Source organism: Ascidiella aspersa, chromosome 9, assembly GCF_963924565.1.
Source record: "Ascidiella aspersa chromosome 9, kaAscAspe10.2, whole genome shotgun sequence".
Taxonomy (NCBI): Eukaryota; Metazoa; Chordata; class Ascidiacea; order Phlebobranchia; family Ascidiidae; genus Ascidiella; species Ascidiella aspersa.
Genome location: NC_139455.1, coordinates 14,945,202 through 14,971,891, shown reverse-complemented (window position 1 = coordinate 14,971,891; position 26,690 = coordinate 14,945,202). Strand labels below are relative to the sequence as shown.

At 35.9% G+C, this 26,690-nt stretch overlaps 2 protein-coding genes across 2 annotated transcripts; both read left to right on the top strand.

The window, feature by feature from the left end:
- Positions 1-1,127: 1,127 nt before the first annotated feature.
- Positions 1,128-5,095, top strand: LOC146133175 (elongation factor Ts, mitochondrial-like). Its single transcript, XM_083397298.1, has 7 exons — positions 1,128-1,325; positions 1,464-1,589; positions 1,819-1,920; positions 2,855-2,939; positions 3,203-3,367; positions 3,488-3,583; positions 4,054-5,095. The coding sequence occupies exons 1-7, from the start codon at positions 1,134-1,136 to the stop codon at positions 4,392-4,394; spliced, it is 1,107 nt and encodes a 368-aa protein (XP_083253424.1). The 5' UTR covers positions 1,128-1,133; the 3' UTR covers positions 4,395-5,095.
- Positions 5,096-8,582: 3,487 nt separating this feature from the next.
- On the top strand, positions 8,583-26,690 carry LOC146133174 (uncharacterized). The gene is made up of 19 exons (XM_083396646.1): positions 8,583-8,796; positions 8,899-8,996; positions 10,258-10,470; positions 10,655-10,742; positions 11,236-11,405; positions 12,480-12,641; positions 13,765-13,881; positions 14,410-14,521; positions 14,710-14,890; positions 15,776-15,906; positions 16,524-16,750; positions 17,108-17,139; positions 17,869-18,107; positions 19,824-19,966; positions 20,197-20,338; positions 20,633-20,778; positions 23,174-23,308; positions 23,426-23,611; positions 25,936-26,690. Exons 1-19 carry the CDS (start codon positions 8,664-8,666, stop codon positions 26,071-26,073), a joined length of 2,793 nt encoding a protein of 930 aa, XP_083252772.1. The 5' UTR covers positions 8,583-8,663; the 3' UTR covers positions 26,074-26,690.

The window sequence follows — 26,690 nt, the reverse complement described above, 5'->3', positions numbered from 1 at the left end:
GTTTGATTAATTGTAAAAATAAAAAAATACTGAAAAAGATGAACCTAGAATTAAAAAAAAATTGCAGAGTGCAGACCTAATTGCTATGTAAACTTAAACAAATACCAACTTAACTGGGTTGCTAAGTAGTGTCATATTTTCCATCTCAAATTTGTTAGGTGGTTGGTGGGATAATGTTCATTAAAAATTTTCCTTTTGCTAGGATTTGGTTAGTTGTTTTCGAATTGCATTGGCTGCCAATAACTCTTGGGGATATTAGGGATGTTCTTTTTTGTAGGGATGTTCAAAGTAGAATCCCAGGGGATTCTAGAACTTTAGGTTCGAATCTAGAATAACGAATCCAGAATTTTGAATCTTAGTATATTTTTGTTAAATTATTTAATCTCGATTTTGTTTGGGTGTTTAATATCTTAATATAACAACAGGGCCCACATTCACAGCAATAAATCACAAAACAATTTGCTGACATGCCAAATTGTAATAAAAGAAAAATCCCCAATGTTTGACTCTTCAGCAATTCTGTCCTGTTTTTTAAAACATTGTTGTGTTTAAGTTCTTTTTTTTGACTAACATCTGTTATGCAGTCAAATAATGACTATAAAGAATACAACGTTACTACTGCCAGTAATGTATAACCAATGCTTGACAATTGCGGTGTGGATAACCTCACTAAATATTGGTCCAAAGTTTACCTTGAGTAACCCTGTAGCGCATTTTGTAAGAGGAAATGTTACTTGTAACTTAACGCATTTAAGGGGAATTACAAACTGTGCACCTGGCATTACTCGTTGGTCGCTCGCCCAATAACTCTTGATTGACACTTAATTATTAGGCAAGGTTATCGCGAAGTAATTGGCCGCCTGAAAAAAGGCTGACGCCGCACTGCATGGCTATATTTAAAGCATGCAGTATAAATGTGTCGCCGCGACGACAGGCCTTAATCCAAACTTGCCACTGCGTACGCACAATTAGGTGCAACTATCTGCAGTAAATTACCCGATATAAACGGCAAAATTGGATATGAATTCCATTTGGATTCGAATCCAAGGATCCGATATTCTACATTGAATATCCCTTCTTATTTGTTAACGTTTAACAAGCAAAATATATGTTATATTTAAGGGCCATTAGAAATGATGATTAGGCAATATTTGAGGACAGGCTTGGCGTCTGTCACTCAAATTACAAAAAGGTTTATCTCAAACCCTGGAACCTCTGCTGAACAAACCCCAAAGCAATTGCTTCTCTATCTTCGCAACAAAACAGGATTTCCGATGATAGGCTGCAAAGAGGCATTAAAAGTTAACAATTATGATGTTCAAAAGGTAAATATACCCTCTAAATAATATTTTAATTGCAGTTCTATTAATTCAATTTACTTTAAAAAATTACAGCGTGTTTCCTTATTTTAAACCCTAACAGCACAAAAGGGTATTAAAATATACCAATTTATTTCATTGCAGGCTGAAGCCTATTTAGTTGAAATGGCAAAGCAAAAGGGCTGGGAAAAAATGGAACATGGCAAGCAAGACATGACAGAGGGTTTAATTTCTATAACTACACATAAAAACAGTGGGGTCATGTTAGAAGTAGGTGTTATCAATTTTTTTTGTTATAATTTATATAAATATAATACCTTTTTAAATTTATTTTAAAGGATGTAATGCAATTTTTTTCTAATATTTTTAAATAAGAATTAAAATTACAGTCCCTCTAATTTTTTTTCCGAAGCAGTTAAGATTTAAATTTTACTACATGCTTTATTTTTTGCCTCTGTCACTGTAACTCCATATCTGACAAATGTTTATTGTTTTTAAGTTAAACTGTGAAACAGACTTTGTGGCAAAGACGTCACATTTCCAGAACATTACCAAAGCTGTGGCACAAGTGGCATTAAACAACTACTCTAATGAAACAAAGGTAAAGCAAAAGAATTCATGTTACAGGCAGTGTGGTAAATAAGCAATTCCAAATAATGTATTGCATATACTAGGGCTACAGGGTCAATAAAAAAACGAGTCCAGCACTCACAGCCTGGCTCAAGACTTTGATTGTCTTCTGCAGTCCTTACTAGAGATCGACCGCTATCTCTTTTTTGGACATTACTGGTACCCGATTTTTCACAATTTTGTCAACCGATGATTTTTTTATATACCTGGAAAATGTTCAAAACTCTAATTAATTGAAAATAAAATCTAAATAAAGTTTTGGTTTATATACCTTTATTAATTATTTAACTATTATTTTGCATATTAACTTGGCGTGATGCTAAAACCCAAATTTTTTGATCAAAAAATGGTTGAATTTTGTACTGGCAAAATTATATCATATTTTTGTACTAAAATATTGGCTAAAGTATCTACCTACATTTACCGATACCGAAATATTGTTTGAAGCCAAATATCAGCCGATATTATCGGTACACTCCGATTACCGATATATCGGTCTATCTGTAGTCCTTATGCAAGACTCTTTAATATACATTGAGTAAAAGTTAATGTTTATAAATATAAAATAACAGACCTTGTAATAAAAGTAAAAACACAAGTCATTATTCATGTTTTTAGCACATTTGGTTTATTTTTGAGTTTCACTGTTCAAATGTGATGTTTAAAGGGTTTCCTAAAAAGTTACAATGATATTTATATTTTCCCAACCAAAGCATGTAATGCAAACTTTATCCAAGCAGTTTAAACACCATGTAAGGCGTATGACTTTGTTACACATCCCATATGGAAATTATTTTTTTTATTTTACTAGCCTAAGAATGGCGACTTACAGCTAATGATATAATCTTCAAAACTCATGTTAGTGGTAAAAAAAGGTTTTATTGGACATTTCTCTCTTTTTGCAGTGTGCTATTTCTGTTGATGAACTTCTGATGCAAGACATTCCAGGACAAAAAATGAATATTAAAGATATGATGGCTATTTCTATCGGTAAGTGTTTTTTCTCTTACTTTCCATCAGCGTTTTTTTTTTATGTTGATACTTAGCTGTCTGTAAAAGAAGATGATTTGGTATACAAATTGCGAATTTACCGATATATAAATAACTTTAGCAAAAGGCTTTAATACGTTTTTTTTCTGTAGGCAGATCTAAAGAAAGAACATTTTTCAATTTTTACATGTATGCAATTGGGTAGTTTTTTAAACTATTTTTGGTTCTGGAACTTTGCTTTACTAAGAGTAAGTTTTCTTTAGGAAAGTTAAAGGAAAACATCTTATTGCGACGTGCCTCAATCTTAACTGCACCAGAGAATCAGACCTTAGCAACATACATGCACCCAGGCATCCACAAGTTGTCCACTGATCCCAACCATTTATGGGGAACGTATGGTGCCATCATAGCAATTTCACCAACAGATGGTCAGTTGGTTATTTTAGTGGTTTACAGATGTTTGCATTGCATGAATGTTAAATAGAGATAGTTTTGCCTACTAAAGAATTTGTTGGAACTGAAATACAATATTGCACTTTTTCTCACAGGCTGTGAGTTAACTCCCAGAGCATTAAAGCGGCGTGGAACCCAACTTGCCCAGCATATTGTTGGAATGGATCCTCTTTCAATTGGTACCCCGCCAGGTATTACGAGATAAGCACGCAACAAATTTATATAATTTAACTCAAAACCATGAATCATGCCGTAAATGTAACTATGTTTATATGTTTTTATGCACTCTATATATTCTGGGCTTAATGTTTTTTAAATTTGTCTGATCGGCGTAGTTTTTACGCTTTACACTCGGAGCAAAATATTTTATCAAAGTCCAGTCTACACAGATATACAATTTTGCCTTATTAAATAAATTTAGCTGACTTTAAAATATGTGTATACCTAAAATTTGTCAATTTTAAATACACATTTTAAAGATAACCCCCCTTTGTTAGGCCTTTATATCACACTAGTTATAAACTGTAAAATTATATGCATTTTTTTATGCAAAAGGTGTTTTATGCTGCCACTTTAAAAATGCTGAGGATGTGTCTGTTTTAAGATGTTGATAGGAAAATGTAAAGACAGGGAAATTTACAAAAAAAACGCCTTTTTATAGAACCTGTCACAGTAACTGAACCTATTCCATCGTACATGGGAAGTCTCCGACAGGAAAGTGAAAATCAGGATGAAACTGGAAGTGCTGAAGAAATGATATCAGAAGGCGAAAAGCAAGAGGACCGCTCTGAAACGGCAGAAGAAAGTACGGAAGACAGTGCGCCCCCTATCGAAATGCAAACGTTTGATACCTATCCGCCGGATGGCAATAGCGATGAACTGCTGAAGCAGCCGTTTTTGCTGGAAAGCAACGAGTCTGTCTACTACTGGCTCGAGTGTAATTCGCTGCAAATTCACGACTACGTTCGGTTTCAAGTTGGTGAACACGCGCGCGGTAAATGATCCATGATATTTTAATATTCGTTAAAACTACAAAGCGAACATTGTGCAAGAGGATATCGCTATGTGCCATGTCGTATTTGTAGCTGTTTTACAAATCAGACAATGCTGCTTTACAATGTTCTTCTATGGTTTAATAAACGCCTTTTTATGACTTGGATCAAAGTTTGCAGAAATTGTAGTTGGTAAAATGATTATTCCAAAACCTATATTATTGATTGGTTAAACACCTTTAAGTTATTTTACCTTTAAACTAGATACATGGAGTTCTCACTTTAAATAATAAAGCAAAAAGTAAAATGAATAAAATACAGTGAATTTAGTAATTTTTTTATTTTTTTGTTTTAGGCCTGTATACTTTATGTGATCTATAAGCCCCTTCTTAAACCCGAGCCACTTACTTCCAATCAGGAATACAGTAAGTAACGTAACGCGAGATTTGGACAACGCCATTTAAAAACAATATTACGTTCTTGTCACATCATCTGTCGACTTCCGAAAATATATGTTCCACACGCACACTATGTAAAACTACATGTGCTTTTGAATATCCGTGCACTGCGACTATAGACATACTATAACACGTCACATACTATGACATAATTTATAAAACGCAGCAGCAGTCCAGTTTAATAATCTAAAACGCTTGTCCGAAGTAAAGCTTAAAAGCTATCACAAAAGATTTTCTTGTCCAGAATGTATGTCTGCACCAAATCATCGGACAGTTCAATTGTGACGCCACAATGACAGATCTCGGGTTTCCCAGTTTGTTTACGTTTATCTCTAAGTGACGATACCTATTGTAGACGTCATAATGTGTTTCATTTCGAGTGAGCTAGGTTTGACGGATAGTTAGTTATTGTGCTTGGTAATGCGCATCTTCACATTTAGTTTTTTAAACGCCTAATTGTCTAAATTTGTGTAAATGATTAAAACTATTGAACCCTTTTATATATTACAAACGATGGCCTATTAAAGCTAAAATTCTCTATTTGACCCACTCACAGAATTGCCACATCGCCATACGTGATTACAACAATGTTGTTTGTTTTATGTGAATGTAACCCTTATAGTTAATCACTGGTGGTATCAAAACAATCTAGTGACTAAAGCACATCAATCACTCAAATTTGCAGATATGCGTAATGCGTAAACCGTGTGTCACTTGACAACGGTTTATTAAGTTCTTGTATCAACCGCGTTAGTTCACCACATCGACTGAAGGGAAGCCACATTTGGGGAAAAGTACGTAAGAATTAAAACAGTTCAAGTCATAAAACATATTAAAAATGAAATATTCGTCTGTGGTGGGTGTTAATAACGGTTTGAGGTACTCATCATTCGCTTCCTGTTAAGTATTTTTATTTCAAAATTCAACCAAGCTTTTCACATCCCTTTCTCCTATGAAATACCAGACGACTAGAAACTGTATAGTTGTTTGTGCCTGTCGCGCAACAATAATTACTTGTTTCTCGTCGTTTATGATTTGGTTTAAAATCGTAAAACAAAGTAAATGAGATCTTGTGAAGACCCCACGACTACGATGTCAAGAAATGCTGTTGGCAAAAAAAAAAAAAAAAAAAAAAAAATAAAACAGTTTTCTGCCCTATTATGTTATATCCATATAACGACCAGTGCCATTACGAACTTAAGGACCAACAAATTAACTTATATAGGTGGTCCGCAACAGAGTTCCGGTAAAAAAATATGACGGGTATGTGTCAGACAAAGTTTGGTTTCAAAAAATTAAGATGTGCACGTGCGTCACTAGGGCATATTACATAATGAATGCTTTCGATTGAAACACGTAGCCTAATAGTTGTTCAGGTCTCAATGATGGAAACAGTGTTGTTGTTCCACTGTTACTGCTATTTATGTTCTGTTAGTAATTGAAGGCCAAAGCTTGTTATTTTACATATGTTGGTAAACGACCGCGTTGCGTAAGTACTATATTTAAAAAATCGGCGTTAGGAAATTAAGGACTGCAACAACAGCCATTATTAAAGCTATTCGTTAGTTAAATTAATGAGCTTTAGTTCCACAACTAGTGTGTACAACGAATGATACTTGCGAAAAAGTAAATAAATTTAGCGTTTGGTCTTACATAACTATATTAAAACACTCCCGATATTATTTTTAATGGTAGGCATGGCGCCTTAAGAATTAGAAGATTCTTTTAAAACGCAAACGTATCAGAAGAAAAATAAGATTGAAAAAATATATTTGTGTAATAGTCAAAATATATGGCTTACAACATTTTATTTGTAAAACTGTCCCGTTAGAAATATTTCTTGTCACAAGCTTAATTATAGTAACAACCAGTTCAGAAAAAATTACTATTTTAGCTCTGCACAGAAATGAAGACTACACAGCAATTATGATTATGTTGCGGCGCAATACCTTTGTGCTCCGCCGAATCCTTTCTTACCTGCGTCACAAATAATTTGTAGCCGCACACCTACAAAAAACAACTAAAATGACTTAGAAATGTTTTTGTGGTGGCTTTATCGTAAAATCCGAAAAACCTAATTTTTCTTAATGTCGCGAAACGCCGGTTGGGAGCATAACGCTTGTCAAAACCATTTTAGTTTTGTGAATTTTTTTTCGACGCATCACTGCGTTTTAATATAAGATTCGCGTTCCATTATTATGCCTATATTTTCGGTGACCAACATTTACACCCCTCGAGCCTAGTTTACACATGTTAACAAAATGAACTATACTTTTGACGAATTTTGAGACATATATTTAAAATATTTATCATCTTTTAATAGTTAGTGTTCGTAATACGAGGGATTTAAAGTATAACATCCTGTAACAATCTCTATGATCAATAATGAGATAGAGAAGGCGGGGCTGCTTTATTTTGCGCGAGCAACAGAATGAAAAAGATCGCCGTTGTTGTCGTCCTAAAATCACGTCGGGTCGGACCTGGTAAATACCACGTTTGTCATAAAAACAGTTCTTCCATAAGCAAATGTTACTAGTAAGAGCGGGACAATATTTACCACTATGCTAGGTTTTGTTTGCGTATATTAAAGGAGGCACAGGCGGTTACTGTTACACAGAAGAGACAAAAGAATCCTAATTCGGTGAACCTTTGTCACGTATCAAACCTCATCATTATAAAGTCACAGTGGAATGAGCAGCCAAAATGATATCAGGCCATTGTAAAGGTTTTAGCCGAATGGTTACTATTTCTGGTATTTTTTAGATCTAGCTTATAAGATGGATTATCTTAAATGTGTAGCGGCATTTTAAATTTTAGTTCTTGCAGTCTGATAAAGAATAAATTGCCTAAAAATTGAAAAAGGCGCGTTTGTTTTGTTGCTAGCAACTGTTGTGTTATTGTACAGTCACACTGCATCATGAAGGCAGGCATGTTGTGGCCTTAATTTTACCTCAACTATAGTGTAACCAGTTGTGTGTCAGCATGGCCTAAATGAATCAGTCAGTTTTCATCCTAAATTATTCACCTATCTCGCTGTCTTCGGAACATAGTTGTTAAAGTGCATGAGTTCTGCATTGACTGCATTGAGATTTAAGAAACGCGGAATAGTTAAATATATTCATAGAAAGCATTTTGTAGTGTCATATTCTTATTGTGACATTGAACCAGGAAACACAGTAATTAAGGTAAAATCAACTTTGCATGAGTTAAAGTAAATGCTAAATGTGGCATGTAGGGCGCTAGTCTAGAAATTTATCACATTTTCGTCTGGTCATTTATTTTGCTGACATTAATTTTGTCAGGATGCCAGTAAGCCTTTTAATTTGGGTAGGTCAAGTATTATTATTATATTTATTCTCCCATATTTATTTCTTCCTTGCAATATTAATTTTGTCAATTCGTTTTGTTACTGTAAAACAGTGATCTGATTATAGACCAGTTCCGCTACCCTATACGACACTTTTATACCTAGCAACTTTTTGTGTTTTTGAAAGCAATTTATTCAGTTTGACGAAATAAGTTTGACGTTACTGGACCTGCACCAATATTTGTTTCAAGTCATAGAATTTTCAAGATTACGATCCTGATAAATACTTAAATATCGTACGTCCTATACTCCTATGACCTTAAATTTGTGTATTAAATCGCTTTATCTCCACTATTTTAAGCAATATTATGTTGTAACATTCGATAAAACTATTACCATCACCACTCTAATTGTTTTTGTTTTTTGTAGAATACGCAATATTAGTTATGCTGTAAACTACGAAGCCATTCGCACAAGTCGCAACCGCATATAAACCTAAAACTGCCTCATAAGCATGAAACTTGCAATAGTTATTTTCTCGATGTTCTTGCCCCTTGTGACGTCACAAAGCATAGATCTGACGCTACAGTCAAAAGCTACAGGAATCGCAGTGACGTTGAGAACAGTGGAGTTAATTCAAAACTCAGGTAGTAAATTAGAGTTTTCTGTGTGTAAATTTATTTGTAATCAAAACCATAACGTGAATTTAAAAACTAAAATTGTACACTTTTTTAATTTGTTCGTTTCAGCTATTTTCAACGACGACCATGATATGTTGAGAAGGCTGGCTTTTATTGAAACCAGAGACGGTGGTAATTTATCCAGCAATGGTGGTGGAATATGGAGAGTAAGATTTATGAGATTATTATTTTGCAGCGGCTAAATTTGCACTACATACCTGATAAAAGTAATTAGGAAAAACATGTTCTTGGCAGTTGATATTTAGCTGGCCACCTAACATGCGTGGTAGACTGGTAGACTGGTAGACTCTTGACCCGACACACTTTTATTTCGAATTTTTTTATTGCAATATAACTAGGCAAAGCTGTTAGCTCACAACAGTGCAGGGATGGCGGACACCACAGATTTTAAATACCGTACTATTTAAACCAGGGTTTCCCAAACTGAGGTTCGTCAAAGTGCTTTAAGGGCTGGTGGCGAAAGTTTAAGAAATTAAAAGGTCTCGCAGACTAAGTTTTGTGAAAAAAAACATGCTGAAAAGCTGTCTGCGCAATTTGTTTCAACCCTTAGCCTAAAAATATTTACTGTAGCTTCGTTTATTGTTTTGTTCTTAAAAAAAACAAAAAAAAAAATCCAAAATCCAAAATCTAAAAAACTTGGATTACCAAACAAGAATATTTTTATCTTGATGACCTTACGAACGGATCCAGGGGAGGTGGGGGTTTCAATTGATGCAAAAAAGTTTTTTCAGTAAAACTCCTTATAAATTGCAATTTCTTCCGAATTAACTGGTTAATGCAATTGTTTTGAATATTTAAGCAAATTTATAACATTTATTTAATACCTATTCAACTTTTGAAACAAGATAAACGCGATGTATGTGTTTTGCACTTTGTTCGAACTCTTTTAGTGAATTTGCTTTAGCCATTCAGCTGTGGTGTCAAAATCCGTCATAATATAGTATATCCAGAATGTGCCAAAATTTTCATGTGTCCATTGTTTCAAGTCTCCTTTTAAGTTAAAAGTTTTGCTTATTTGAACTAAATAAACGTCATTTTTGCGCTGTGTGCGATTAACATTACCTCAGCTACATATTTGCACACAAGTTTGTTTGATAACAGCATAATACTTAACATTACTTGAATTGTGACGTAACATTATATATATTTTCTTATGCCCCACACCCCGTCTTGTCTTTGTTTGTGACCCGTGCAATAAAAAATATTCACCACCTCCGCAATGTGTATTAAACAGGGTGCTCATTATATGACTCGTTACTAGTATCCTCAATGATTAAAAAGAATGGTGACCCGCTGCATTTTCCCAAACTAAAGACTCTGATTTGTATTGACTTATATTGAGTACATAATAGTCCATTTACAAATTAATTCGGCACAAAACGGCACAAGTATCTTACTACCGTTCAGATAAGTGCGCCGAACCTAGGCAAGCTACAAGACAACACCTATAATGTGACGTCATTTCGTGCGGCTATACAAAGCAAGTTCTCGATCACGTGGTCGACGGTGACCTACGCCGACCTTGAGAAGCCCCTGTATTCAGGGTTGGCCGCCCGGCTGATTTTGGCCCACGGCGAAACGGCCGACAACGTCACCATATCCATGTCTAACACGCAACAGGTATGTTTTGTTTGGCAATTACGTAAAAATTAATGCATCCTTGTGAGTTTATAAAATAGTGTGTAATCGTCGAAAATTTGCTGAACGAAAGTTTCTGTTCCCTGAATTTGCAGGATATGTTCAAATTGATATTTTGCCACATTTGCTTTTCTGTTTTTTTTAACTTCTTTTTACTACTTTTCAGTATTCGATCTGGTCTCTTTACTTCTACGATAACACGCCGCCCATTTCTGAATCTCAGTTTAATGTTCTTGTTGATCAGCTTCCTTCTGGTAAGTGCCGGTTAGCATATTAATTTTACCGGTTAGCATATTACCTTTCTTACTTTATGTTACAACAGTAAAAACTTTCTTAAAGGTACCCGTTTTGTATGCAGTTGCAGGGTTGCCACAAGGTATTTGAATATATTTAAACTGCTCTGCGTGTTGTAAAAGCCATTCCAAAAGTATTCGATTAATAATCTTTGAAATTATTTTATGTCGAGATGAAGTTATGTGTTTAAAAAGTGCCGTTGTTTAAACTTTATTTGTTATAATGCTGACCATCGCTTCTAAACTGTTTTGCTTTTATATTATATTCGGAGTGATCTAATTTATGGGTCTTTGAACAACTATAATTTTTTTTTTTAAATGATTTTTTTTAGTAAAAGTGTCCTGATTGTAAAAAAACACATTTAAGTTTTCGTATTAGACCTTGAGTTAAAACCGGATTTGGATTTTGAAACCGTACAAGAAAAGCAACCTGACAGTGCTTATACTTTCGCAGGATGCCTCAACTACTTTCGCGACGTGGTGTTCGTAGTGGACAGCTCGTCGGCCATCCCGGATGACGACTTCGCCCTGATCAAAACCTTCCTGACCAGCATCGTGTCCCACTTTAATCTCTCGTCGAGTACCACGAGGTTCGGCATCCTGCAGTATGCCACCGATCAGCTGGTGAGTATTGTGTCACCTTCTCTGCTCAGCCATACGGGACGTGGTCAAGATCAGATTGTATGGCACTCCTGTGAGAAAAAAATTAAAACAAACTCTTTGGACGTTAATTAGTTGGTTTTAGGGCCGTCAGATGTGCTACAGAGTTAGGAAGGATGTATATTAGAACGAAAAGTTGTAACTAAAGTTAGACAGACAGACTGAAAGCACAGGTTTTTGTTTTCCTAAAATCAGGAAGTTGAGCAGCCAACAGCTTGTCGTAAAACCAGCTACGACAGAGTACTCCACGTTTTGCTACTTAGAGGCACTCAAGCTTGTATTGTTCATTTTAATTTATTTTTAGAAACGTACTGACTTAACCTTCAACAAAGTTTTAAAAACACTTGCTAAAGAAACAATGTATATGCTTTCGCAATTTCAAATTGAAATGAACGCGTACTGATAGCATCATATGACATATACTTATTTCTATTCAAGTGCCACGAAGATCTCTAAACCGCCTTTACAAGTAACTTGAGCATGTTTTCCACAAGGACATTTTGTGTGATATTGCCGACGAGGATTACGAAGATTATAGTGACAACGAAGACGACTATAGTAGCGATCACGCCGATCCTTTTATATTGATCCAAGGCAGAAAAATGCCTCGGAGAGTTTTCCAAGAAATGGAAGAATTTTTCGACGAACACTTAGTGAGCTAACGCCACCTAGCGGTGTAAATAATAACCAGTATATTGTTCTGTTGTTTTGTAGAAAGAGTGAGATGATATTGTATCGCTTATTCGCTTTGCGATGTAATTTATTTAATTTAGACATAACTTAAAGTGGTTTAGAAATTACATTTTACAAGGCAAGAGGCAGATTAAATTACCCAAAAGTGATTTTTAAAGTACTAGGTCGAGGCTGTTGACAGTGTTATAGCAAAACTAACTATAAGCCTGATATGTAGTCCGCGGCCATTATTTTCTACATTGTCTATGGTAAAAAATCTGTCTTCCTGAATTCATAAATATCGGTTATTTTACATCTCAGCTCGACAAACGTTTCACTTGGTGTTTTTTTGGCATTTCTTCGCAGGAAACTCTCCTGCTTACTAACGGCGGTGACTCAGCAAACGTGACGTCGGCGATTACCGACATGAGGAAGCTGACGACGGAACCAGTTCTGACCGGAATCGCGATCAGTCACGCGGCCGACATGTTCACAAGCGATCGCACGGCCAGAACCGGAGTTGCAAGGGTGGGTGATACTTATAAAGTGAAGTAAGTGACTACATTACATTCTTCGTCGAGAAAAGCAGAAATAAAATCATGCTATACATATTGTCATCATAGCCGAATCGCATAGAGAAGGGGAGATCAACAGGTCAGAGACCAACCTTCATTGTTTACTTTGTTAACCGCCAAGAGTCGCACCTTACAGCGCAGAAATAAATGTCACCCCTTTCCTTCTCTCACTCACACAAATACTTTTACTCAACGAGATTTAATTTTAAATGTTATAATAAAACAAATTGTTATTTGTTAAATAAATGCCATCACGCTGCCAGAGTGTTTAAATATACTGGCTATAGATTCTACAAAATATATACGAAATTGTGTGGAACTTGTAACTTAATCAAAGGAAATCGACACGTATTTCTTTGTTGTAATTTACGCCAAAAAGCTGAAAAAAGAATAAAGCAAAAGCCTGTCCGAATGTGTACTTATATTCTTTATCGAGCGAATTTGAACCTACATTTTATTGTAATTATTTTATAAATAATTAAAAAACGACATTGTTTTAAGTTACTAACAATGTTTTCAATGTTTAAATAGTGTTTATAGGGATAAAACAGATAACCAGTTAAATTTACTTACTTACTTTTGGTATACTGTTGTCTTATACAACGATCACGTGTACCTTATCCAAACCGTAAAAATGACAATACAATTCGGACCTTGAGTGTGGCTTTTGTGAAACGCGTCCTTCGCAACAATCGCTGTGACGGTATTTATTCTCAAATAATGTCTGCGCCGTCTGTTTTGTTGGATTTATTTCACTCGCAAAGCCACAAAACACAATACATATTGTGCGAACCAAATGCGCCTTTGAAGAATATGTTGCTGGTGACACCCGTAAATAAACACCGAATGTAGACGAAATTTGTCACTCGCCCGAAAAGACCAGTAGCACCCCGAACTTTATATTCAAGTAAGCCTCCGCATTTAAACAAGACATCAACAATAGTTAGGTTACAAAATTGATATTCAGTTAAATGACTTTGTATCACAATTTTTGTTTTAAAAAACAAGGTTTTTGTATACGTTTTGTTGTTGTGCGAAAAAGCGATGCCTGAACTGGTTTGTATTATGACGTGTAGATCATCGTGGTCATTACGCAACAAGCAAGCGTGGATGACGTCACAATCCCTACTACTCTTGCCAAGGCCGACGAGATAGACATTGTAGCCATAGGTTATGGTGACGCCATAAATGAGGTAAATATTTACTAGACCAACTCTTAATATTTTTGGTTGTATGACCCAAGTACCGCAATTTCAACATGTTTTTTATTTGTGAATTGTGACAATGAGATTTTCCTAATATGGTCCATTTTAGACTCGAGGTTGGGGCTAAAGCAACAAAGTTAGTTTTTAGATTTTTATGAAATATTTTATACTTGGACTAGAATTTATTCGTTCGATCCCTAACCAAAATATTTTTCGAACCGATTGGCTCAAATGGATTTTTGTTTATAAGTAGTTTAAAAATGCCTGCCAACATGTTGGGTGGGAACATGCGGTAACCAGTCGAGAACTGACACCATCAACGATGGTTTCCTTCACTGACATATTATTATCAGTGATTTCTAGTCATTTGAAGCGTAACTAACATGTGTTCTATTTTTTAAAAAGGTTAGTAATAGGAATTTTAAATATACACCGAACATGATTAGAGAATAAACTACACCCATAAATTCTAGCAAAACAAATAAAAAAAGTGTTAAACTTTGCTTTATTACGCAGACCCAACTGACCGCCATCACACAAGAAGGCAACATCACCCACTCGTTATACGTCTACAATGCCACCTATCTGGCCAACGTTGTTACAAGGGTCCAAAACACCGTTTGCAACGGTAGGGAAAAGCTAAATAAGCTATTTAAAAAATCGTTAAAATGACAATTATCAATACAGAGAGCATGGCAAGGACTAATTCGTTTTCAGTTTAACTCATACCAAATAATTAACTATATGCTAGTACATGTGCGTTACAAAGTGTAATGTCCAAGGTGACTTAACTAAGTTAGCTGTACCTTTTTGTAGAGCAAGTTTCAACTCCCGTGGGATCGACGATTCAAGGCTCACTTGCCTTTGAGGAATACCGCACTTACTCGGTGCTGTTGGATTCATATACGACCTTTACGCTGCAGACCTCCGCTGGCACCGCCTCCTGCTACTTTTCTGGCACCATTCAGACGCCAAACAACGCTTTCTACGACTCCGTGTAAGTTTTGCAATACTTTCCTAATGTACAATGTAAATCCGGATTGTTTAAATTAACTCTGAGAGCAGGGCTTCTTTACCTTTTTTATTGCTAAACCCCCATTTATTTTTTTGCTGTGGTCAACGGTAGTCAAGAAATTTTCAGAGATGTTGTCAAAAATTCACAATCACAATAAAAATAGACCTCAAAAACTCACTGGTTTCGATCCAAAGTGTGAAAGTGAAACGTAGTCTAAATACATTCAGTGTGAAACCGTTTTATTTTTTTATTTTTATTAAACTCTTTTCTTTAAAAGATTAACAAGTTCTTAAATACATACTAACATTTTAATTAGGCCTGCATGGATCCCCTAAAACTTGTACACGAGCCCCAGTTTAGGAACCCCTGTCTTAGAGGGTTAAAGTTCCTGAAATCTCCTTTTTGTAACGTGACGCAAATATGACTGATCGCAGGTAAACTTTTTTAAGCTATAGTTAATTAGTACAGACTATTAGAAACTTATTTTTGTTACCCTTCAGGGCAGAGCTGGGCAAGATACGACCCGCTTTTAAGAAACCTTAATTTTCATTGTTTAAAAATAGAATATATGCGAAGAGCTAATACTGTTGTTACCAGTTTGTCAAGACTGCTAATTGCAGCTCTATACACAATAATTACAATAAATTTGGATTCCTCTCTCTGATACGGCCCGACACAACATATTTAAGTTTATCGGCACCCTATAAAATAGATGTTCTAGTGAGCCTACGTTTCTGAGGAAACAACGAAAAAATATTTAATGCCCTGGTTTTATGTAAAACGTGAGACTCATCATCGACTTTTTCCAAGCCAACTCCTTGTTGATTGCACGGTATTCATACAAATTGTCTAATTTCTTATCTTCAGGTTTCATGCGAGTGTCACCAATACCCAGGTCAACTTCGTTTACAACGCGACTGAAAGTGAATACGTCTACTTCTCGGTTGTGGGAACTTCCCAGACCACCAACGATTTCGTTCTCACAATCAGCGGTTCAGGTTTGTTAATAACGGTTTAGGTTTCGTTCAGCTTCGTTAAAAAGTTATTATGTCCTTTACTTTTTTGAAAAATATAGCTTACATCTACACCAGGGGTTCTTAAACTGGAGTCCATGCACCCCTTGGGGTCCGTGAATTAGTTTTAGGGGGTCCATGAAGGCCTAATCGAAATATTAGTGTATATTTAAAAAGTAATTTTTTTTTCAAAAGAAAGCAGTCAAGTTAAAAACAATACGGTAAATACGGTAAATAATAAAACTTAAAACTATGTTTTATAGCACTATATGTTGACAGAAAATAGTGTGTCGGTGTTGAAAGCGGGTAAACGTGACCGACAATTAAATTACCCACCCGAAAATGCCATGTCACCGAAAACGAATTTTCCTAAAATTTTAAATTGTTAGCAAGGCGTATTATTAACTTAATTCGTTCAAGCCACAGCAAACTGATAAATTATTCATACCGATTTAAAAGGTTACTTACACTCATTGATTCGCTTTTCTACCGTTTCCTTCATTATAAATGCAAAAGTCGTTATTTTGTCGATCAAAGCAAAATCGCCGACAAAAACAAATTTCCATTTTAAAATGTTAAGCGCTTGCACATGTGTGTTGCAGCAACTACGACCCCTGTGGACACCACAACCCCGCCTGACACTACCGCCGTCCCCGTTACCAACGCTACCGACACGACCGTCGCAGTTGTTGACGGCGGCTTGTCCGGTGGCGAGATTGCTGGCATCGTGTTCGCCGCTCTTATCTTGCTGTGTGGCCTGATCGTAGCCTTCTCCTATTACTGTTTCTCGCGACGCGGCACAGTCGACATCACCAAGGAAAGCAAAGGGGTACGACGTTGCACTTGTCTATTTTTACGTGTTTCCTTGGCAAGACTGGACATCAGCAAATATCGAATTTTGAAACAAATTTATAGTTAAGCAGTTACACTGGTCGACGGCACACATTCACTAGTAGAGGGTAAAAACACATTTTTCAGCCAGAACGAACTCTTTTTCATTTACCTTTGTTACCACCGGCCTTGTTTAGTATATCCAAATTTGGCTGCAATGGTAAGTTGTCATGACAAAAAATAGAAAAAAAAATATTCATATAGTTAAAAAAATATTCGTATAGTTAACAAACACTTTGGAAACTTTTGGGCAAACGAAGCTTCACAAACGTATTGCTATATTTATGTTTTACAGAAGGTGGAAATGAACGAAAGTGTTGTTAAACGGTAAGAAGCTAGATCTTTCTTTGATTTTTGGACATTAACTAGTTTCAACGTGTAATCAACATTAACTTTATATTTAATCAATATATATTTTTTCCATACTCGTAAGTTTGAAAAACAAGCTTTTGATTTGTATTCACCAGCCTTCACGCATCTTTGAAAGTAGTACAAATATAATCGTAACACAATTCCAAATTTAACCTTATTTTCACGTTTCCGTTGCATGTTAGTGTCACTTGCATGACTTATAAATGGCATTTTATTGAATATAAAAATTAAACTTCTTCGAAAATACTTTTGTATGTTTAATACAATTTTTTTAATTAGAACGTTTTCGTTTATTGTAACTAATTTTATTTTAACTCATAAATAATTTTTTTTTTAATTTTAAACATAGCTGTTCTGTATACCCGGTTTGGTATTTTAAGGACCAATGCACTGTAGGTTATGTCATTGCGAGTGTTGTGTAACCACAATAAAAAATAATGCCTGAACACCCTGCTTACAAAATCGACTATTACGCACGAATTAAGTCACGCCGCGGAATTTGCACCGATAAAAAGCACGCAATACACAAGATACACTCGGCTAAGAGTAACAACTTAAATTGCATCAAGCTATAACAACGTCACCTCTACGTTCTAGCACTGCTTTAACGCACCGTATAGATCTAATTTCGACCACTGCACTGCACTTTCACACTTTTCTCTTCTTGCACCCTTTCCCATTCAGGCCGGGTTCTTCCCCTGGCTATTTTCGCCGAACCCCATCTTTTAGGAGCGAAAACGTCAGCGAGGTTCAGGCCACCGACGAGGGCGTGGCCAGGAAGCAGCTCCGTGTGGCCCTCACCAAGAATGACGTCACGGGCGTCCAGAACGCGTTGGATCGCTTCAAGGATTTGCGACTGGAAGACAAGGACGGCGACGTTATTCGAGGCGAAAGGCTGCTTTCGGTTCAGCAGTGCAAGGACGGTGCGTGCATTGCAATGCAGTGTTTCTCAACGCACGATGTGTTAGAAATTAGTGCATTTCTAAGCAAAAAGGTCTATACGACAATTAGGGCATTTAATGGCAGAAAAGTCTGACTTTTAGACCTTGAGGTCGCGGCAATGCACTAATTTGGACCTTTAGGTAAACTCCTAGCGGAAATAAATTGAAATATATTCGCTAAAAATTCACAAAAGATAACAAAAAAAGTTGCAGAGCTGTCACTATTGAGACAAAGAAATGCACCTGGCGCTTTAAGTGAACTTTCTGCAAAGGAAATGTTTAAAATAAATTCCTTTGTCGCTATGCTCGACACACTTGAAGCCAATTTAAGAAGAAGAGCTAATGTGTACAGTGACATTGCACAAATGTTCCTCTTTCTTGCTAATCTGAAAGCAACTATGGTAGAAATTGTACGAGTCGTACAACTTTTAAAGGAAGCGTATCCGTAAAATGTTGACCCGAAACTTACTGATGAGCTTCTACAATTTCATTTGTACGTGCGACAAACACAAAACCAAGGGCTTACCGGTACAGAAGAGCCATCTATTTCTTTGTCTCATGGAGACAAGGAAAAAAATAAACACTGCCTTTCCTAATGTGGAAGCAATATTAACACTGTTTCTAAGATTAATGGTCACTAACTGCTCAGGAGAGAGAATTAAAAGAACGAAGAGTTTATTCAGGGCATATATTTTTAACATTAAGCAATGACATGTTGTTTAGAGAGAAATTCTGAGCTCAAAAATAGGGAGTGTCCTCACAAATAGAATAGCCTATAGGGCCTCTCATGGTCTTAATCCGGCCCTGCCCGAACCCTAACCCAAATAATGTGCGTTGATTTAATAATTACATAAACGCTTTAGGTCCCAATACACCAATTCGTGACGTAACAACCCTATATACCCTGGACGAGAAATTATTTTTTGGCAACCAAACTTAATCTTCTTATGCAGATTTAAGTCGAATTAGTGCATTGTCCAACACCTCAAAGTGTAAAAGTCATACTTTTTGATCCTTTGGATGTACTAATTGTGGTGAACCTTTTTGCTTAGAACTGCACTGATTTCTGACGGATCGGGCGTTTTTAACCTATAGGTCGCGATCCTAAATTGGGTCGCCGTTGTTTGGTTAAGTGGCCAACTGCAATAGTTTTATGGCTCGATTTATTGAAATTGGCTCTGAGCAAGATTTCTCCGAAATTTGAGAATATTACGACGGAAAACTTAGATATGGCTCAAATTAATTAAATTCGAACCTATTTATACAACTGTCATACCTTTTGTTCGCTTACAAAGAGTTCAGTGAGGAGAATCTGGCCGCCAAAGCTTTACTGTTACACTTATTCTTAAGATTTTGGTCGCCGCAAAAAAGGTTGAGCAACCCTGTTGTAAAGCATAAATTACGGTTAATACTCAAAATAGAAATAGCCTATAATATTAAATTGTCTTTATATTTGATTTGTATTAATTTATTTAGAGTTATATGAAATGTGTCTTGACAGAGGAAAACACATATTTTTAGTAAATGAAATAGTTTCGGTCTTTTAACCTTAAAACATAGACGGACTTTAAATGTAAATTAAATTTGCGAAGTAAACTGTTTGAAATGTTTGGCATAAACTTTAGTAGACCACTAAGTTATCATTAGGCAAATCTGGAATATATATTTGAAGTATGATAATTTTGAACAAAACTACAGGAATTAGCTACTCGAAAGAGAAGAAAAACATCCGTTATTTGGAAAGGGCGATTTTTGAAGTGAAGCGAAGAAACTTTGCCACTGAGCTCGCCCCTGACCTGAATTCAGCCGAGGTCATGCTTACGGACCTGAAGAACATAGAGGCAAGAGGCTTAAATTTAGAATTAAGTTGGCATAAAGTTTTACGAAGGTTTGAATTTATATGTTTTATGATCACGAGAGGTAATCATATTTTAAATGTAATTCATTAATAGTTATGAATAGTATTTCATGTGATGAAACCACTGCTAAGGTAACCACCAATATTTCCCTATGGTATTTTTTACTATACCCCTCCTGCACAATACACTCATAGCATTTGTTTATGACGCAGAATTTGATGAATCGACTTCGCGCGGCCATGGACGCCGGTGATATGGACGCCGTGGAAAACCTCAGCATGGAATTGCGCTCTCTGAGGGGTTGCGATCAGACCACTGTTGATAGAATGCTGGACGTGCACAGGATTAAAGGAGGTAACCTTTGTTAGTATCTGTACCATCAGATAAAATAGTATTTTTCATACAGCTGTTTTAGGTCAAATTGCGTAATTCCGGAGAATTCAAATAACACTATAGTCTAAGATAACCCCCATGATTTTTTTTTTTATAAGTTTTTATAATTTGTGTGTACGGAATTCCTTTCTTTCTAATGACCATGAAAAGAGTAGACCTTGTCCAAATATAACGTTCGTTTCTGCAACTTGTTAACTTAAAAGTGTTTAAACCCGTATCAAACTCATATCATAACAATCGTTTGTGACGTCATAGAGCTAGAACAGGCAACCCGCAACCGTGACCTTGCGCACGTGACAAGCACCTTGGCGACTGTGGAAGAGAAAGGGTACGCCCTTGACATACCTGTAGAGGTCAAGAGGGCAAAACGAATGAAGAAGGAGCTAGAACTCGTGGAACAGGTTACTTGCTCAAGTTTAATTTCGATTGATATGGCCAGATCATTTGCATTTACATGCCTAATTTTTATGCTGCAAACAAGCTGTCGGTGTTTTTATTTCTGTTTTTAAATCTGGCAGTCCGACAAAACTCTAAGAATTTAAAAACCTACAAAAATTTAACACGCATTAAATATACGTGAAAATCATGATGTTAATTGTTATATGGCTGCATTAATAGTAAATATTTTTCTAAACTTACACAGATCAATATAAAGCCTTCTAATACTTTCGTTGGATCTGTCTAGTCGCGCAAAATATGTGTCGAAAAAAAAAACTGTTGTAAGGTCGCATGGGCTCGCCTATACTTTGCATATCAAATCAGTTGCATGGATGCATTATAACACTTGTAGTCATTTTGTTAACACTCCATTATGTTAGTATGAAAGACTAGTCACTAGATTTAAGCACAGCAGCAAGCATTCAGGTCTTTATTTTTTTTAGCATGAATTCAAATGACGTTTAGGTTGTATTATGAGCTGCACGAAGCAAGGTATGCGTATACTAGTTTGGACACTTTCGCTGCATGTAACCACGTGAATCTGACAGACCGCACTTTTAAGTGGTATAGAATGCTTGATCAGCATGCTCTCACCGAAGCAGGCTCCTTTGGCAACCTGTGGCACTGCTACCGAAATCACCATGGACGTCAGGCATTCTTCCTCTACTTTTCAATTATGTTCATATCTGAAAAAGGAGGATGTCTTTTGTTTGCTTGGTTAACAACTTTGCTTTTCCTTATTTTTGGTTTCTGTTCATGCATGATGATGATGAACCACCCAAGGTCATGAATCGATAATTTTGCAAACCAGAAAAGGAACATCAGAGTACATTACGCAGATGGTTTCGTTGTTGGTTAACAGGTTGAGAATTACATGGATAAGAAATCGAAAGACGATTGGGAGGAAAACAACAAGTTGAAGTACCTTGATGAGGATGAATATTAAGCCGTCTATTTGCTGAACACAGTAAAACATGGATGAGCTTATACTTCCCACCAACACTAGTTTTTTCGGCGTAGACGGAAGATTTATATATTAATGCAATTGAAGTTATTTGACCCTGGTGATAGATCAACATCAGCACCAATGGACTTGAAACAATTATACTTCATGGGCAATAAATCTATATAAATAATTGTACTTTTTATGTTATGATGCAGGTCTTTATACGTAACAACGTTTGATATAAAAATTAAAATGCTGTAATAATTATTATTTATTTAGAACAAATATGTATGAACGCTTCTTGCTGCAAGCTTTTTATTCGTTTTGGTTTGTTGCTATTGAACGGATTTAGGGCATCTGTAGGAAAAATTAAACAAGAAAATGTGTTTGTTGGTGAAATTAATGCTTATAATTGCCAACGATTTGGGCAAACTTTTACAACAGTTATTATATTACGATTGTTTATTGTTTTATGTTTTACAACAAAGAACTTGTGTAAAAAACACAAGCTCGCTTTGTGGGCACTTGTAAGTATTAGTTATGTACAGAAATTCACCTTACAAATTAGTTGCTAAAAATTCTGTCACTGTTGTCGAAATAAAATTCCGTTTATCGGAAAAAACTTCAGTTTTAGTATTGCTGTTTTATTTAAGTTGCAACAGGTTTTCTTCTTAAGAAATTTAACACATTTTTTAGATCAGTCTAGGTAAGCACATCTCTTCTATTGCAAATACTTTTTAAAAATTATCTGTGCCCATCTGCAACGTTTTACATACGGTTTTCCTATAACGATAGAGGAATGCGGATCTGACGTTGTGCAGTGTCCGACACCGATTTTAATCAACACGAAAGCTACCTTTACCTATACATTAATTTAGGTTTCAAATATGTTTTAAACCGTATAGGCACATTAGATTAACTAAACATGTAGGACTGACTGCTAAACGAATCTCGTAATATTTTTTTTATGTTTTGTTAACAAGCCTAACTGTTTAAAATTTTCTGCTCAAATACATGTATATAATAGAAATTAAAAAATGAAAAGGGCTTAAAAAACATGCAAAACAACTCTGTTTGAAAACACAGAATGCTGAAGGTAGGTACGCTGAATATGGCATCATCGGTTTTGGTAATAAGCCTAATTTGTATAAGTAATGTTTTTTAATCTTACGATATGGAGAAAAGATCAACAATTAACAGTGTTGGAACTAGGTATATGTGTGGGACCATTAATATTTAGTGTTTCATTCCAATAACTGGTACTATTCGCAAGAACTGTATGATCATCTGATCCAATGAAAAACGTTTAGTTCAAATATACAAAATATAACATTTTTCATTATAGTATATTTACACCTGGTTTCCCCTAATTGATAAAATATATGTAATTCGTTAAAAAACATTATTCTAAGGCTCGAACCGACGTGTTGAATCTCCGTCAATCAGAGGTTTCGGAAATTCGAAGTTATTCTAATCCGCCAACGGGAGTATTTGAGGTGATGTCTGCCGTCTATCTGCTTCTTGGTTACCCCGCGCAATTGCTAGAGGTAAATGACTGTGTACCAGGTAATTGCTAAAGGTAAATGATAGCAAGCTGATCGATAAGACGATGTTTTTGATCGGGATGTACAGATCATAGTCATGTGTAATTTTAATTTGAACAGGGTTGGTCAGAGGTACAGAGTCTAATGGGCAGAACGGGCAAAGAGAGCTTACGGCGACAGATTAAGTTGCTGGAGCCACGCAATCTTGATCCACGACAAGCCAGATTGGCGATGGCTAAGGTTGAACCATTCGAGTTGCAACAGATCACTTCAATCAGCACCGGACTGTCAATGTTCTACATATTTGTGAGTATATAGAGGGCGTCAGCAAACGATACGATATGGCGTTTGCGATGCAAGACGATAATCTGTTACAAGTTACAGTAATCTAAACATAATAAAATTAAAAGTTTGTGAGTCGGCAGTCGGCCGCATGTTCGCGATTTAGGAAGACACAGACAGAGCAAATTAATTTCAATCCTTATAAATCAAGGGACGACCGGCGCTTTGGTGTAAACAATAGGCTCAAGGCAAAAAAACATAACATGTTATAAAATTTATTGTAACCGAACGTATGCAACGTTCCAAGTCAAAACTTTTAGCAGTATATTCAACCACGCAAAATTTAGACAGAGTTCGCAAAACATCGCAGTTGTTGTCGCATTTTGAACACTAAGCAGATTTGCTTTTCAAACGAGTTTTTTTTCGTTGGATGTCAAATACTGCTACCACACGGGTCGTATACTAAACATACTTACACACATCAGGAAACCTACAAGTATATCGTACAAAAAACCTTCCCAGCAATGTTGTGATGTTGATAGAGGCCAAAGTTTAATGACTTCTTACAATGGGTTTAACCACGCAATACTTGGCAGAGATCGCGAAATATTGCGGTCATTGCAGCAATTTAGCACCGGGATTACGCATTTGCTTAAATATCACGCTATCAAGCAAGTCTAAACAAATTGCTGCTACAATCTGAAGTTTTACGTTTTGAGAGTTATTGTCAATTGACAAATGTCAAGGGTTTTCGTTACTTAAAAGATGTATGACATGCAGCCAAGTTTAGTGTGCTAGAGTCGATTATTTAGTCGTTCCATTCAAAAACATCACACAACAGTGGTTGCATGTTAACTCGAAACGGGGGGCGTGTGACTTCTCGCAAAACCTCTTGACGAAAAGGGTAAAGCGTTTTCACACATTTATAAGGCAATAACCTGTTTAAAGTGCATTGCCTTGGTAAAACTGAAGTTTCATGTGGCAAAGTTTATACTTTTATGTTTTGTAGCTTTTTGCAGTTTGTTTAACCACGTAAAAGATAGTATAAGTTCGCAAAATATTACGTTATTTGCAGCGTTTTCCTTAACATTCTTTTATAAGGCATTAAGACCACTTACACAGAAAACTTACAACAACCCTAACCGAGTTTAAACTACGCAACATTTGGACTGAGTTGAAAATATCGCGTTTGTTGCAGCGGTTTAAACACTAAGCAAATTTACTTTTCAAACGGGATTTTTTTTCATTGGATGCAGAATGGTATTTACCGTGATGACTTATTTGCTTGACTTTCGCGGAATTTGAACAATTGCTGCTACGACTTTTTTACGTTTGTGAGTAATTTTTGATCGACATATGTTACGGGTTTTCGTTACGTAAATTATGCGAGACGTCTTTAGCCAAGATTGTGTGTTTAGTAGCTCCATTTTAAAAAGCACACAACGTGGTTTAATGTTAAATACCCCATGTTTTTTAAAATCATTGGCTATATCACGCGGCTTCAGCAAGCTGATACAATGCTGGTAGCACGTGAATTAGTAATTAAATGGTCACAGCGCGTTCGCGACTTTCCTTTAGCGACCTATTTCAGACACAAAACTGCTTTTTAGGATATACGTTAATTTTTTATCTTTAGATTGTTTTAACCAAATGAAAAAAATACTGGGAAATTACGGAGACAAAGAATTAGATCTTTATAGCCACACAAATAAGTCAAAGAATTAAACACGCCATTCCGCTTTCACACAGGCTGTGGGTGTTACTCTGATTGTGGGGAAGCATAAGTTAACCGATTTTAGACCCACGATATGACATGATTTGATATTTTTATTTAGTGACACGCAGTAGAAACGTTTAGGCATAAGCAAATTTGTTATGACATTTAAAAAAATATGTTTGCATTATTTATGCCACTTACGAAGATCTTACGCTATCCGTAACATTACTTTCGGGTTGTATGCTGATTACCTAACTTAGCTTCCATAATTATGGGCTATAACATGAGGCTATCAGTTTAACATGTTACAACGTGATGTGCAATAGTAATAAAGAGCCACAGTATGACGGATTGTTTCATTTTGTTTAACCAGATAAAATTCAGGTAGACTTCTTACATTATGATGGTTAATATTCTATTTAACCTGGGCAACGCCGGGTATTTTGTCTAGTGTACAATAAAACAGTGATTTATATTGGCGCTTTAAGCTACGATTCATAATACGACTGTTACAAGCGCTTTAGGGGTGCAATATTTTACGATTCCGTATACGGTTGAATATCTCTTTTTGGCTGCTATATATGGTTGGTATTTTAAAAAGGTTGTATTCGTAATATTTGTTCTGTCCTAGGTTCGTCACATGGTCGGTGAATCGCAGAAGGTGGTTGACACGAGCTTTTACTCGCCCACACCTTATCGCTTTCTCTCCGAGACCCCGATCAGTCCAAAGTGGAACCAAAGTGAAGCTTCCAAGTTTATCGGGCGATAGTTTGCAGAATGTATGGGAATTAATTCGAACCACCATTCTTACAGTAGCGTAATGAGTATGCGTGTCGCTTTTTTCAACAGCAATTTATATAAAAAAATGAAAAAGAGGACTAAACATCGTCACAAAATTTTGCCGTTTGCTGTTTTGACAGTTGCACATAAACATTTAAATAAATGCTCTTACAATAGTTAAATTTTTTTAATTGATCTCTAACCCTTTATTCTCGTTATTTGTGTCTTGTCGCATTCTTGCAATCTTTGTTTCACAAAAAAATATTTTCATCTGTATTGCTGTTTTCCCACTATACGACGTCTTTCGTACTGAATAGCGATCGTTATTTAGTTGCAAATAACGTTTTGAAAATTACGGTAAAGTTCTACGAAATACGCCAGCGGTTCTTAAACGTTTTCACCTTGCGGGCGCCTTGTGTTTCCTTAAAATAATGGCTGACCCTTATAATGTTTAAAATAGCGAAATAAATACTGATTTATTAACATTAGCATTCAAAGAGGAAAATATTCTCTTTGCATTAAACCTTTGTCAATTTCTAACAACCGATGTTTTTATGACGTTGTAAATGCCCTGAGGCTAGTCTGTAACGAAATATAACGCAAACT